Raw genomic sequence first — 15,901 nt, forward strand, 5'->3', positions numbered from 1 at the left:
TCTTGGAATGGATAACGTTATATTATTAGAGTTTACAATCAGGTGTAATTGAAAAAATGAAAAATACATCTATTTATTCAAAGTTTCTCTGCTTCGTGCACACAAATACAAATTTCACATGCAAAAATTCAATTTAATTTTTGAGCTCAATCAAAATAATCTTCCACATCTATGTCAGGGTTTAACAAGTCTTCTCCATAAACAGTTAAATCGAGTTGATTCAAGATCAGGTTTTCGCACATTTCTTCCAAGTCGGTTTCTCCAATGAGGACAGCTCCCATTAATTTACCATCTTTCAATATTAACTTGATGTACTCTACATTCTTTGTCATTCGTAATAATATTTCGTAACTGCCATTCAATTTTTGCCCATTGTAAAGCCCTAGTAGGACAACTTTGAACCCAAAAAATTTTGTCACATGTGTGAAAAGTTCAAAACAAAAGTCTTGGTAAAAATCTTCACCCTTTAAATCACAAGCCATAGACTTAGCAGCATACCGACCCATTTGCAAAGCTTGAGTCCAGAGTCTCATTTGAAACCAATGTTTTGCCAGAGTCCAGTTTACTGTACAAACATCCCCAGCAGCAAATAAATCTTTTTTAGAAGTCTGTAGCTTCGAATCGACCAAAATACCACCATCTTCCCCTTTATTTAGTTCTTCTAACCCGTTTAGGGTAGAATTTGGAACAACGCCTGTTGCAGATACAATGAAATCGCAACCTATAACTTTACCATTGGTAAGTTCTGCATAAATTGGCCATTCTTCATTATTTTGTTTTTCGCTTGATACTCCAATAATTTCGCATTCATACTCAATTTGTATTTTGCTTGAATCTACAGATGTTCCTTTGATGTTATAACTACTATGCCAGTCAGGGCCTAAAGCAGCGCCCCCTTTATTTACTTGACCTTCTGAAACAGTGTATTTCATTCGCTTCACAACTTTACCACATTCTGACTCATCATTTCTCTGAGTCAACTTATTTTGGAAAAATTCAGCTGCCCCAGGGTCTACAAAGGTAGCAGAAATATGTTTATCTTTTATTACCCAAATAATTTCAACTCCCCGTATTTCGTGAACTATTTCAGTGGCTATGCCACCATTACCGACAACTACAATTCTTTTAGCATTTTTAATTTTTGAGGAAAAATTTTCCACAGACTCTGTGTCCCTTATGCCAATTACGTAAGGATTATTTTCAGTTATAAGCTTGGGCCTTGCTCCGGTACATAAGCATAATTTTTTGTATTTGATTACTTGTCCCGATTCAGTTTCGACGAATTTATTTTCATTATCCACTCTTACAACCAAGTCATGAACAACAGAGACAGAAGGGTGCATTTCAGTTAAAGTTACCATATTACGTTCTTCCACGTCGAATTGCGTTAAGTTTTGACTAATTGGTACAATATTTGTTACAGCTTTAATCAGGGAACTAGCAGTGATTAACACAACCTTTTCTTCTGGAGCTAAAAAGGCCAAACCTTCAGCGCACGATACCCCGGCAATTCCACCTCCAATTATAATAAAAGTCGAGTCCATGTTGTTCACGGGTTCATTTATTACTGAATATTACTAATCAGATTTTTTTTTAAGTTTTCAGAGCATGAAACGATCTAGTTTAGGCATTAGAGTCTGGCTTGTACCATTCAGAGTAATCGTATTGTCTGAAGGGTACATCATACGTTATAGTTCCAAAGTTTTTTGCTCTTGCGATAGATACAAGTAACTCCTGATGTTTTTTTTGGCAAAGTCCAGTTTTTCTGAAATTAGAATTTTAGAGTAACATAGACATTCATTGCGTAGTGAACAGAGAGTGTATTTTATGGGTGATGCAAAAAGCAACCATTAACTTTACTCACTGATGATTACTTACGAGTAACTTAGAACGGCGCCATTGTGTTCGGAAATGAACTGTTTCAGCAACTCTGGGTTCCTGTGATCTAAAACAAGATATTCATCTCTACAAATTGGGCAGGGGCTTCCTGTTGCAATTTGCTGGTATCTCTGTGAACAAACCGAAAAATTAGAAGAACCAGTACTATGTATGTTATTCTTTATTGCAGAAACTAAAAGTAGTATACCTACAATGCAAGTTTTTCTTGTTTTTCTTGGCGGTATTGCTCCCTTGTGGTTCCTCCTATATTGTTTCCATACAGGATCAGTTCCGTAAGTGGTGTGATATGCTAGAAAAACCATACAGGAGTTCAATTTCCTGAACCATCCCACGGGCAGAAAAAGGATAGAGCTAAACAATCGATCACAGCTAATTACAGATTTTTAGAACATGTGAAAAATAAATTCACCGTTGCTGGCGAGGTATCTGATGCTTGTTTCGTACGAGTGTTTTACAGATCGATCCTTAGCTGGGTCTCTAGCTTTCTTAGGCTTATCAGGGGTTGCCTCTGCGTCGCTGAGGACAGGTGAGCTCACGGAAAGACACCGCGGTGTTAAAACCTAAACATTGAATAACGAAAGTTTCTAAGAATTTTATAGGTTACGCACTGTGCCGGGGAGTACAATATTTGAAAACGGGCCAAATATGTTACCTTGTTAGTGTAACTGGTACGAAATATTGCATTCGTTCCACGTAACGCTGTTAAGATGAGTGACATTCTTTGTATTTTATTGAAAATTACAGGGGGTGTTAAAATAATATGTAATGGAATAGCGCTGATATCACGTGATAGTAGATGTAGTGAATGACGATGTAAAGATTTACAGTAGATGGCGCTGTGAGACGTTGTCTGCAAGAGAAATTTTATTTTACGATCGTGTGCGACGTGCGTCATTCGAGTATATCCGTCGCGTCATCACGTAGTAATGGAGTCAAAAGAACTACAAATTAATTGAGATACAGTTGGCCGTTTTGACGACGAGCAGATGATATTTCTCGAATAATTAAGAACAGAGACTAATTGTATGATGACGGAATACTCTTCAACAGTTTGAAGCAATTTTACGATTTTGTTCTTGATTTGACTTGGGTCCCGGAAATATCATTTTTGGATTGACCTAAGCAGCGAGTGGTACGTGCAAAATTAGGTGAGGAAATTTATTTTGTAAGTTTTTGTGTTCTTTCGGGAAGAAAATTAGAAGATACTGAGGACAGAGCGAAGCCCATATAACGGAGAATAACCTATCGTGGTTTTTAATTGCAGATGGCTGCTCAACTCGGAGATAAATGACTCGGAGATATCGCTGACAGTTTCCTAGCATCCCTCCGAAGCCAGAGGCCTCCGGCATGGATATTTCGTGTATAGGAAAAATATTTGATTTCTCCTACATAACTGTGAATTCGTTGTTCTTAAAAAAGGATTGATTATTGAACAAATGTGAGTGGCTTGTCGATCGGCCGATAATCGTAAAAATTTTTATAAGTAGAATTGGTCAGCTGTATAGCGGGTTGGGTGGGGCCTTGAATCCTCTTTATTCCCCATATGTTAGGCGTTGACTCATCCTTACGCGTGATTTCTCAAACGTTACGCCTACACATGATCGTTTTGGCAAGGTGAAAATTTCCACTATGAAACGAGAAAAAAAAAAAAAAATTTTTTATAGTGAACCGCAAAATTTGAACGCTGCCCGAGGTATATCCCGAGTGTTGAAAAGTGTCATAAGAAATGAGATTTTAACTGAGTTTTTCTCGAATTGATGCGTAAAATGTCGAAATAATAATAATGATCACGCCGCCCATAATAATCATAAGAAGGTCAATAATAAACATAATAATAACGCCGCTCCATGGTTATAAATAGATCGCGTCGATGTGTGCGTTGGTAACCGCGTCCGTTCTCCTCTCTGGTTGGCTAACGCGAGGGTGGGGACGGAAGGCGCAGTGCGCAGAACAGGTGCGCAATGACGCGATCTTGCCAGTCTGCTTTCGAGCGAGGGTCGTTTGCCGCAGGAGAAAATTCCGCATTCGCATTTTTATTATTTTTAGCAGAATAATAGCTAATTTTACTTCCCACATATATCACTATAATGGTAAATAGGAGCTAAATTACGAATGGATCAATTATTTACTGGCAGGATTTTGAATAACGTTGATACATGTGTTTAATCTTTGATTCCGTACGGGATCGATGACTGGGATACGGTTTCCGTGTTAACAAGGGCGTTCGTTTTCACAAATATCAAGTTGCACAGAGCGATGCTTGGATCAAATGAGTTATAAGCAGTCCCATAGTCAAGCATAAAAAGAAATTGTATTGATAAACTCGTAGGTATAATTCGTATGCTAGGTTGCGTAGATATCTGTAACATGTACTTGAAGTATTCAGGCTTTCGTGTCGCGTTGGCTAAAGGCGGGGGCATTTAAAATGGCGGCGATGTACTACATCCGTGATGCGTCATCATCGGTAAACGGGAAATTTTGTGTTCAGTTACAGATTTCGGGATGATTCTTCGTCTGCCACCCGGATATTAGAATAAATCATCGAGGAAATCCGAGCACTAACAAAATGGTGAGTTGGTCATATTATTCCTCGTAATCGTGATCTGATTAGTTTTATTTTCATTTTTTTTTTTTCACCGGCCGCCATCGCTTTTCCCGGTTCAACTATTTCCTAAAAGGTAGCGCCACCATCGGTGATGGCGCTAGTAGCGTAGAATCCCTACCACAGATAGTGTAGATCAATAACCTTTTTCCTGATTCGCCATTCGGGCCTCACGCGTTGTCTCCGTCGTTTCGTCATTCGTCAAATGTTCAGTATAGCTAGCATATGAAGGTATTACTCATCAATTTCAATCTGAACTAGTGCGCCATTCGCTTTTTCGTCCCCATAACTGGTTTAATGCCACGCGATATGCGGACGTGGCTAATATAAATTCCACAAACAAGATTATTCGACCAAAGTTTTTTTTTCTTGAAAATCAATATTAGTAGTATTCAAAAGCATGATTATTCGTTTACTTACACGTCCCTTTCACATTCTCACACAAATTATACCCCCCCACTCATAAAGTTTCGCCTCATGACAGACGCCCACAAGTTTTCATGATTGCATAACAAGTACTGGCATACTGTTTTGCTTGCAACTATTACGATGAGTGTATCAATGATTGGCTGTATAAATAAATTTTGGATTAATTTTCTAGCTCGAAAAAAATACGAACTGATTATTATCATTACAGCCTTATTTTACTTTTGTAAGATAAATGGTGTGGTATTCAGGGTTGATATTTTGAGTCGTATTTTTTAATAATTATTTTTTACAGCCCCGTATTGATCCGCTACAGCTGCTGAAGTGTCTCAGTGTTCTTTTGGGTCCTACGGGAGGCATAAAGAGCAACGACGAAGTCCAGCGTTTAGCAAGCCTAATGACGAAGTTTTCGAAAAAGCTTGTTTCAAAATGTATCTACATTCAGATCCTGAAAACCACCAACACCGATCTCCTGGGCCAGTAAGTACCATGTTTAATATAAAATCATTACCTCTTCAGATTTGAAAATTCACGAAGACTATTCAACGAATTACTTAGATGGTACGAAATTTTAAACTCAAGGATGCGATATTTTCAAGCACTTACAAATATAAATTTTTATAATATGGTATAATATCTGAGAGATAAGGACCCGCATGCACCTTCTTTGCCATAAATTTTGCACTCAGTTGTTTCAGCAGATTGTTGTTGCACAAGAAGTAAGATACTTTGAGTACTTGAGAGTGCACAGTAATGATCTGTTGGAACCGCACCAAAAATTTCAGTAGTGAGTTAAGGATTAAGGAATAGTTGTTTTTTTTTACCAATTTATTTATTTCTTCACATGTAATACCCTTTTAGCTCCTATGAAAAGTAAGGGAAATATTTGGAAGTATATGCGCCTAGTGTTTTTGACGTGAATTCGAATGTGGAATCTGTCAGAGTTTTCCCTTCTAAGTCACGGGAATCACTTCTGTTCCAGATTCATGGGCGCAGGGGGGTGGAATCTAGTTCACATGTGGTTGACAGATGGAATCGTAGCAAAAAACTGGGCTCTGATTCAGGAATTGCTAGAGCTGCTTCTTCTCTGTCCTGTTGACGTTGAGCGTCTGAAAACTAATAATTGTCCAAAGTTGATAAAAGGTCTTTCCAAAGAAGGTAGCCATCATGTAGTCAGGGCGTTGGCAAGTCGGTTAGTCGAACAATGGTTGAAGATTGTAAAGGGTGAAGCGGCACCAAATTCTGTGCCCTCAGACATCATGACTTTGCCCATTCAAACTTTGATTGGCCAAAGCCAGTCGCTACCTGTCCAGCAACAGACTGGAAGGACGAATAACATCAGCAATCATACTAACGAGAATGGTGACCTCCACGGCAATAAAATCCAATTGACGGATTATACTGAAAATACAAGCAATGTTACGCAGCTAAAAGATAAACTTCAGCAGCTCCAAAGGCCTCAGCAGTGCGATCTTCAAACTGTGACAAAAAATTCCCAGAAGCAGTATTTTTTAGTACCCTCTTCACAGCAGCAGCAACAGCAGCAACACCACCAGCAATCACTGCCTGTTTATAAGATAACAATTCGTGATGGTAAACAAGTTTTAGCTAAGGTAGAAACGGACCCTGCGAATATTAACAATGTATTGGCTTCAAACAACGAAAATAGAGTTAACGGCGATATCAAGGAAGATTTTACAACGCAGGACGATATCGGAACGATTGAAGAAACAATTCAAGGAACACTGGTCGATGGTCAAGAACTGGTCCTTGATAACTCTAACCATTTATCTAGTGAAGTGAAAGATTCGGTAGCTAGTTCTAAAGACATTAATATTGGAATAAATAGCGAGGATAGTAAGGACAATAGTAGTAAAGATGCGAAGGAAGGTGTTAGTAGTGACTGTAACAAGTCTAGTGACAAAGAAAATCGGGATTTTCATAAAAGGGATGATAAAAAGTCCAGCAGTAGTTCGGATAAAAGATTAAGTAGTCATAGTTCATCATCTCGGAGTTCGTCAAAACATGGTTCAAGCTCGCATCGTTCAAGTTCAAGTTCCCACAGATCATCAGGCTCCCATAGATCAAGTTCGGACGGGTCAAAGGGCTCCAGTTCTAAGGATAAATCATCTTCTAAGGAAAAAGACAGGCATCGTTCTAGTTCCAGCAAGCACAGTTCTTCCTCATCCTCTTCTTCGAAAGCAGGTAAAACTGACCGGGAGCGGGAGAAGGAGAAGCTGAAGAAGGACCAGGCAGAAAAGGATAAGGCCACACTGGAAAAAGTCCAAGGTCAGGCGCTGAGCGTAAAAATGGGAAAGATACCAAAAAAAAGGGCAGAGGATGAACTTAAACAATCAAGTGATAGTTCGAGCACAGTGAAATCCTCTTTATCACCATCCAGAAAACTGTCAACAGAATCTAAAGATAGCGCAAAAGAGCAGAAAGAAAAGACTGATGGGAAAAAAGGCTTGATACCGGAGAAAAGAAATATTTCAATGTCTATCGAAACCAGAAAAAGTTTGCTGGAAACATCTCGTCCTAAGACGGTCAAAACGTTCAATTCTAAATTTAGGTCTACAGGATTAGAGGAAGAAGTCAAACCCCCACCTCCTAGGTCCGCCAAAAAACCAAACACACCTTTGGACAAGAAACTTATACCTCCCAAACTGTCTGCCATTAAGAGGCCTTCTCCACCAAGGGAAAATATTCCATTACCAGACAAACGAGCCAGGCTATCGCTAGACTCTCCGGCAACACCGCCGCCAATTGAAGACAAGAAAGGAGGCATCAAGCTCATTCCACCCAAACCCAAACGTAAGTATATATCGGTATCTCCGATTTTAATTAATTCAGTTATTGATGGCGTTTTTATTATACATCATTATTGCATTCACAGAAAATGGGTAGTTTTAACTGTTTTGTTCCTGGCATACCAATCTTTTTTCAGAATTTCTAAGCTAGCACTTATTTACCCATTATTGTGTCCTATGGAAATATCCAATTGGTTCAGAAACACGTATGAATCCGAAACAAGTATAAATCAAATTTTAGCAATTTATAATAGTTTGTCTAAATTTGCTACATTAAAAACGATGTAGTGCTTATTTTTCTGTGAACTCTCTATTTAACGTTTTAATATACATGCGACAATATTTCAAAATGGCTAGAGATTTCAGCATACCTATATATTTTATGTACTACTAACTTCTGAATGTTGAGTTTGCAGGTGGATGTGTGGAGGACAATTTGCAGCTGAACGGTTATTTTCTGTTGCTCGACCTATTTCGAATAATTCGATTTTTTTTATTCCATATGACATATATATAATATGACCTAATAATGTAAGACTTTTTACAGGCATCTCTGAATTTTGTTCCTTCCCCTATTTCAACCCTATATACTCAATTGCCCCCTAAAAGCAACTTCTAGTTTCTCCACAACTTAGCAAAGTTGGATCACTCTTAGCTAACAGCAAGAAAAACCAACAGCATTGGATCATACAGCCACTTGGAAATTTCGTTTGCCAAAATGATTAATCTGCATTCACATGTGGAAGAAAGAAGATCAAAATGAGATCGGCTCATCATCCTATGGTGTTTTTAACATAAATTAAGAAGATTCCTGCAGGTAACCTTCGATAAAATAATAACTAAAATACTAATAAAATAGTGAAAGTATAAGCGACTGTCATTTCGCGATATGTTGATCTGTCGACTATAAGTTGTGAGAAAACGACAACTGAAAAAAACATCAACTAGAAATTGAGAAAAACTCATTCATCATTTCAAAAATGTATCGCTGCTACTAGACGTTCCGTTGGTGCGGTTGGAGCGTTTGAAGTTTTTAAAACACGCGGGCAAGTTGGCCATAAATCACCTAAAGTGACCGTATCTATTGTAGGTAAGGCGATTAACTAAACTTTTGTCTATCAATAATTTCTCCTTGTAAATGTACACCCTTTTTTATTCGTTGAAATAAATTTTATCAGAAATTTGGAAACATAAATATTATGGGTTTCTGCTGATATATATAATTATCTCGATCTCCGCAAACTTGCATATACATGCGCACACATACACATACATACGTACGTACTGTCTCAGAAAGGTACACCCATGATTACGACCGAGGCTCCAGGCTTCCATCCTTTCGGTTCGAAGAAGTTTTTGCTAATAGATTTCTATCGTCGTTCACCTCGTACAGCCTACTTCAGATTATAGCCAATCTCAATGTCATAACGTAGTCTCTTCATTCGAAAAAGTTGACATTTCACTTGAAATAGTACTACATTAGTACCAAAAGTCACAGATTCACGGCTTCTATTTACTCAATTTTGATTTCCGTAAGCAGTTTTCGTTCGAGCCTGCGTTTAAAGTACACAATTTTCGTGAATTTGAATTTATGTAAGTTGCAATAATTGCCGCAGCGCGGTACAGCGCTGCACGTGACGTCACTCACCCAGAAGTGATGAAATTCAAAACAGGAGCCGAGATAAGAATGTTTTCTTTCACATTACCGCTGACTGCGCGAACAAAAGCGAATATTTTCTACTCATACTAATATTTTGTGTTCTTTAAAAAAATTAACGTATGTGCAATTTTGCAGTACGTACATCTATACCAACACAGATTTTTGTTTCGCTAGTGCCGATTTCAATAATTGAATAATTCAACCGTAAGGTTTTAATTGATGAATAAACTCCTACTTTAATCTTAACGTTCAGACATACTTATCCACTCCACCAGTGGATATTACACAATGTAGTTTATTCGATCATTAAAAAATCTTGGATCAAACCTTTTCTTCACGCACGCGGGACAAAGTACGTGTCGAATATTTGCTGAAGAAGTATTAAACGTGGAGAGATTGATAATTGTATGTAAATAAATATAATTGTTTACGATCGAGAAAGGCATCAGGTGATGATGCAACATCCGATACGGCGTTCTATTCAGGAAGATGGATCGGACGCTGTGACGTCACGGGCGTCACCCCATTTACTGCGTACGGGGGTCTCGAATTGCCGGCAAGGCGAAGAAATCTTCTATCATCGTACGGCGACTTATGAATACGTCACTTGAATCGTTTCATGTTTTAAAACAAATTAAAAATGACCGCAGCAGACTACCTGCAGTCACTAATTTCGCATACAAAGACAAGCAGTTATACTGGCTCACAAATTGGATATCGATCGAAAACGCGTGAAAAGAGAAAAGCAACGTTAATAATGATCTCGGAATAACCAAAGAATCCACTCTAACCATATAAAATGGTGATATATTCGTTCAACTTGACGAAACTGTTAAACATATTCATTGTTTAAAAATTATGTTAATCGATCGGAGAAAACGAAGTGAAGATGCAAATTGCATAATCGGATTATGTATAGATATAAAATCATTTTACAATGGGAAATGATTTTTTTTTTGAACTGCAAACGTCGGCCACGCATCGATTGACGAAAACATGTTGCACAGAATTTCACGCTACTTGGATTTCAAGCCTGTTTTATCAAATTTATTTTCCCGCAAAGATTTGGCACCCATATAGCTCTGAGCAAATGGATAAATTTGAGAAAAAAACTTGACTAAACAAATCTCGGTTTTCAGTATAGTGAATCGTCGATAAAAGTACAGTCGTGTATTATAACAAATATTGCAAAGATATGTTAATATACGTAAACAGAGTTCATTGAAACAATTCTGGCTTAGGATTTTGTTTATTCATCGAAAGAAAATTGCCAACTCCTATGAGGGTATTAATTATGTTTCGAACTCATGTGATAACTTGACGCGTAAATATCTGACGAATGAAAGCCTTCGATAGAAATAACACTTCTTATTGATTCGACGTACATTTATCGCTCTTTGCGAATTGTTTGAAGACATCATGAAGCGATTGAACTGCTTCTCAGGTTTGAATTTAGTTTCAGTCTCTGTCGAGCCCGCGGGGCCGATGTTTTTAACTCGTTGTGTTGAGAGACGTCGGGACGCTGGTGTACTAACCGTCTCGGTAGCATTAGGCCCTGCCGTTGACTCACCTTGCGTGAATGATCCCTACCCGGCAATTAAACAATATCTTTTAGTTTTTACTTTGATTTCGATTAATTAGGTCGGTTGAACCATACAAGTTATTAATTAATTCCTAGTCTGTAAGCATTCAGATCAATATACAATTACTTTTTATCAATAACATAGTTTTAAAATAAATAAAATAAATTTGCATAAAACCCATGTATTATCCCTCATTTACTATGTATTAATTTCCACTCCATAACATTTTTACGGCCAAATATTTTTGTATCGAATGATGAAAGATCACGACGTGTACTTGTTCCACTTTGTACAGTTTTACACATGTAACTGTATTATTAAACACAAAGTCGATGCTATCAGTAATATTATTGAAAAAACGAATTTGTTAACGATTACTAATATGGCGGCTGTTTTTGCGCCCATTTACGTTCTGTAAATGGAATTGATAATTACTGTAAGGTGTCGACTTTGTGTTACCGTTGCATAATTATTCAATACATGTTTTTGTAAAAATACGCTGTATGCGTAAGTGTAAAATACACCTTTCGGTAAATTATTTAAAAATACGCGTCACCTGTTGATTAATGTGCGTGTCGCTGCTAAATCAAGTTAAATTTATCTCATCCAGGTTAATATTTTATCGAAGGAACTTACAGTGAATCCAATTAAACATAAGTAAATTGTCTGCAGAATTTGAGCTCGCTGAAATCTTATAATTTCTGCCTGACTTTCCATTTCTGTTGAAGCAAACCGATTGTAACTAGGTTCCCGCTGAAGTTTGGAAAAGCACGATTTAGATCTGAGCTCATCGTTCCAACTTGATGAAGGACTTTCCGTGGTTACGAACAGCTTATCATCATCTGTAATAATACTGATTATTTCTCAACGTTTCAGGGCACGCGGACCTCCTTATTTCATTCGCCAACCAGTTGTTCTAGAAAATTATTTCCCATTCGTCCAAAGGAAGTAGTTAGAACTTTTTCAGTTTTTAAATATTCAATATTAGCAATGTGAAGAAAATAAACTTGTGTCGTCACTCGCCAGAATGAAGTTCTTCGAGCCTTCAAAATATATACATTTTCTCTTTTTTCAGCTTATCCTTGTTTCTTTACGGAACATTACGAGCAAGCTTTCGTATTATGTCGTTATTTCTTTCAGCCGCTGAGATGAACGCGTTGTCTCGACTTTTAGATTGTAATACCAAGACAGTCTTATCTTATGCCGAAAACTTAATTGTGATTTCTTTTCTTTTTTACAGCTATGGTCCTTCAAGAGAGTGACATGTTCATGGACGCCCTGACTGCATCAACAAAGAGTAAAGAACCACGTAAGCGAAAGAGGAGGACGTCGCTCTCGAAGGATGGGGCGCCTGACTCTAAGAAACAAGAAGTGCAGGGAGAGGGACGGGATGGGACTCCGCCGCCGTCGTCGCCGTTGGGTCCTGACGAAAAATCTCCGGTGGTCGTTAAGCCCAACTTCAAGGTATTTTTACGGGCAATTATTATATTATGAAATTAAACGCCTAATTTATGCTGAATAAGACGGTTCCTCGGGGTGAAATTACCTTGTCAGGGCTTTATCTAAATTAATTAATTAATTATGTACTGTCTCTTTGCACAGTTTTATCAAGACACGCTCGAAACGGAAGAAGACAAAGAGAAGAAAGATAAGGAGGAGGATATTAAAGAGGAGGTTAAAAAGGAAAAGGATGAAAGTGAATCCATCGATGACAAAAACGTTAAAGATTCTAAAGAGAGCAGAGAACAGCATAATCAGGAGGAGGAGGAGGAGGAGGAGAGATCCACGAGTGAGTACTTTTGTGTTTTCACCGTATATGATCACCTTACTGCATAACAACGTATTTTATTCATCAATTATGTGTTCATTTTACAGCACCTACACCGGACGACGAAATCGAGGACAACAAGGGATCAAGTTCGCCGTCGGTGACGACGCCGGAAACGTCGGAGTCCGACCGTAAAGATAAGGGGGATTCGAGTCCGACCCACGAGGTACGGTTCGTAAACGGCCTGAAGAGTGTTTTGCTCGCCCAGAAACGCAAGGGGCCAAAGAAAACTCTGAAGTGGAAGACTGACCTCGAATCTATAAGGTACTTCGAGCTCGACGAAACAGAGAGGGTCAATGTCACCAAGACTTTCACCGACGCCAAGCAAATGGAGAAGCAAAACGAAAGGGAAGCTTTCCAGATGGCAAGAAAGCTGAGTAAGTTATTATTCACGTACATCAATGAATCGTATTGAAATCTTATTCAAATTCGAACCTAAACAATTGATCAAGAATAGTAATTAACTCTTATTTCTTAATGTTTTTATTTTGTTTGTGATCTCGTCAATTTTTTTTTCTTCAGTTGCAAGAATATATCAAAATAACTTCTGCATCAAATTCTGCATATTGCGTGAAATAGAATTAAAGAAAAATTAACAATTGTAAATATTCTACATAGAAAGCAGAAGGTGGAGCACATTCACTTTAAAATACTTCACATTTTCCAATAAATATACTACGTTTTCTCGTCAAGTTCTTACCTGAATTTGCCAACTTAAATGCTGAAAGATTCATGTTTTTTTTTGTGCATTTCAGGTACAGAAGATCTAATGGAGGAAAAGACAACTTGGAAGCCGTTGATCCCGATTGATTTACCGCCGGCGCTGGTCGAGCATGGGAAAAATAGCCGAGAGAAGGACGTGCAGTATGCTAGGGAGAAAGGAATTCTTCAGGCATTGTACTTCAATCGCAGCATGTAAGTTTAAATATAACAGCACCAACATTATTCTCGCACACACTTTATGCTTCAGGACACGCTAACTTTTCCTTTTCCTTTCAGGATTCCGGACTCTCCAGCTGAACCTGATGAGGAACGTCACCCCATGACTGATCCAAAGATTATACCATTGGATGACTTGACGGGTAACAAGGAGAGTGAAAAGGACTTTACGTCAATGCCTTGGCCAGAGCCGAAACCTCAATTATTCCAGGCACCTGTTGTGCCAGCCTACCCATTCCCTCCTTTCCCTCATAATCAGCAGCCAATGCTAGGTGGCATGGGACCCCAGGGCCCGATGCCTCCCATGGCACAAATTCCCCAACAAATGATGGGGCCAGGGCCAATGGGTCCAATGGGCCAAATGGGCCCAATGGGCCCTGATATGGCAGGGCCAATGCCCAGTGGGGGTGGAGGCTGGCGAACTGGAGACGGAAAAGTTGTTGTCCCTGATGTAGGAATGCCAAATATGCAAGGTGGCTATCCTCCAGGCCCTGATGGTCCTCTAGGTCCTCCCGGAATGATGGGACCACCAATGTTCAACCAGCCAGACGGATTCGGTATGATGGGACCACCCGACGACATGGGATACGGCCCTGGAAATATGGGAAACAATTTTCAAGGTCCTCCTGGCTACGGCCCAGGGCTTGGACCTGGTCCTGGACCCGGACCAGGACCGGGGCCAAATTTCCAAGGTGGGCCGAGAGGAGGACCGATGCGAGGAGGTCCGGGAGGAATGGGTCGGGGGGGACCTGGACAGGGATGGTACAGAGGAGGCGGGGGTCCAATGTCGGGTAGAGGTGGCTGGAGGGGTGGTGGTGGTTGGCGGGGAAATGGAAAGCAGCCGCCAATTTGCAGACAATTTACTAAGAATGGTTATTGCAGAATAGGTGACAAGTGTCAATACCTGCATCCTGGTGTGAACTGTCCGCCGTTTTGAACGGTTTAGTTAATGTTTTATCGGTGGTGCGAAAAATCAAATATGGTGAAAAAAATGATGTGCTGCCTCGAGCACACATGGAGGTCTGCGGAAGAGCTGTTGTGCGTGGGTGCGAATAAAGAGTACGACAGTTGACATCACCTGTCATTGTATTGTGGATTTATTCGATTAATATTGCGCAACTCTTTCGCCTGATACCCGCAGAACGAGAGCCTTTATTAAAACATTTTTGCTAGTCTGTGAAACGATTGGCAAGCAGCTAAAAAGTGGATCAAATACATGACGGGAAATGCGTCATTTCAAATGCATGTTGGGGTAATGACAGCGAGTAATTGTGAATTGGCGACAATATGGGTGAAAGTAGATTTTTCAATTTTTCTTTTTTTTTTTTGTAATCTGATACATGGTTACTTTGAACGCCTCATGTTAAATGTGGACACCTTGAGTTCAAATGTAAAATGATTTCCCATTTATTGAGGACCAGTTACTGCTATGTTGCAAAACGAAATGTGCATAAGTTTAGTGTAAATATTAGGATCGTGTAGTTTTGTATAAATTTCCTAGTTTATAAAAATCCAGAGAGCGACTGCGTTTTAAGACTATGCTATAAACAATAATTAAGAGCACTAAAGAAAAACGTCAAGTTGAGACGATTGTATTATAATGGATTTTAAGTAATCGTTTATCTACATCAGTGAAACATAGAAGAGATTCCGTGTTTATTTGGATAAACAATGATGCCGGGAAAATGTATATGTATATTTAATTGAGAGATCGTCTAGATTAATATTACCGTAGTGTTCCGATTACGAACCGGCCTCCAGTTCTGAAACAGTATTTCAGGGTGTTTTTCCGTGTTATCCACACAAGAGACGGGTCAGCGTGTAAGATGAGGATATTTTCGACAGGTAAAAAACCTCGGCTCATATTCGGAATAATACGGTATATATTAGTTTATCGAATCAAAAGCGATTGAAGGATTAATCATAAAATAAAATTGCAACAGAAGTTTTTTTGTACGTTTTACGTTGAGGGTAGTATTTACCTTTTTGTACATGGTTGATTATTAAGTTTGTATATAATTTCCTCGATTGTTAAATACCAGATGCTACAAAGAAATACATGGGTTGAAACAATTAGTTTGACTAAAACTTTATTAAAATTTTACTGTAAACCCAAACAACGGTATATCGGCAATCAACATCAAATGGCAAATT

General features: G+C 38.8%; 3 protein-coding genes across 5 annotated transcripts; 1 reads left to right on the forward strand and 2 right to left on the reverse strand.

The window, feature by feature from the left end:
- Positions 1-42: 42 nt before the first annotated feature.
- On the reverse strand, positions 43-1,544 carry LOC124405979 (pyridine nucleotide-disulfide oxidoreductase domain-containing protein 1). The gene has a single exon (XM_046881260.1). The coding sequence runs from the start codon at positions 1,542-1,544 to the stop codon at positions 147-149; it is 1,398 nt and encodes a 465-aa protein (XP_046737216.1). The 3' UTR covers positions 43-146.
- A 1-nt stretch (position 1,545) lies between these two features.
- On the reverse strand, positions 1,546-2,710 carry LOC124405980 (28S ribosomal protein S18b, mitochondrial). Its single transcript, XM_046881261.1, has 5 exons — positions 2,552-2,710; positions 2,309-2,459; positions 2,091-2,188; positions 1,879-2,009; positions 1,546-1,765 (listed from the first exon to the last, which is right to left on the reverse strand). Exons 1-5 carry the CDS (start codon positions 2,615-2,617, stop codon positions 1,624-1,626), a joined length of 588 nt encoding a protein of 195 aa, XP_046737217.1. The 5' UTR covers positions 2,618-2,710; the 3' UTR covers positions 1,546-1,623.
- An 81-nt stretch (positions 2,711-2,791) lies between these two features.
- LOC124405978 (cyclin-dependent kinase 12) lies at positions 2,792-15,823 on the forward strand. Of its 3 annotated transcripts, XM_046881258.1 has the most exons (10): positions 2,792-3,047; positions 3,164-3,337; positions 4,388-4,468; positions 5,223-5,407; positions 5,910-7,741; positions 12,221-12,444; positions 12,583-12,769; positions 12,856-13,185; positions 13,564-13,723; positions 13,808-15,823. In XM_046881258.1, the coding sequence occupies exons 3-10, from the start codon at positions 4,466-4,468 to the stop codon at positions 14,682-14,684; spliced, it is 3,798 nt and encodes a 1,265-aa protein (XP_046737214.1). In that variant the 5' UTR covers positions 2,792-3,047; positions 3,164-3,337; positions 4,388-4,465; the 3' UTR covers positions 14,685-15,823. The 3 variants fall into 3 exon arrangements, with proteins under 3 accessions (XP_046737214.1, XP_046737215.1, XP_046737213.1); XM_046881259.1 differs by lacking the exons at positions 2,792-3,047; positions 3,164-3,337 and adding an exon at positions 3,344-3,989; XM_046881257.1 differs by lacking the exons at positions 2,792-3,047; positions 3,164-3,337; positions 4,388-4,468 and adding an exon at positions 4,633-4,732.
- Positions 15,824-15,901: the final 78 nt, after the last annotated feature.

The sequence above is a fragment of the Diprion similis genome, chromosome 4 (genome assembly GCF_021155765.1).
Source record: "Diprion similis isolate iyDipSimi1 chromosome 4, iyDipSimi1.1, whole genome shotgun sequence".
Taxonomy (NCBI): Eukaryota; Metazoa; Arthropoda; class Insecta; order Hymenoptera; family Diprionidae; genus Diprion; species Diprion similis.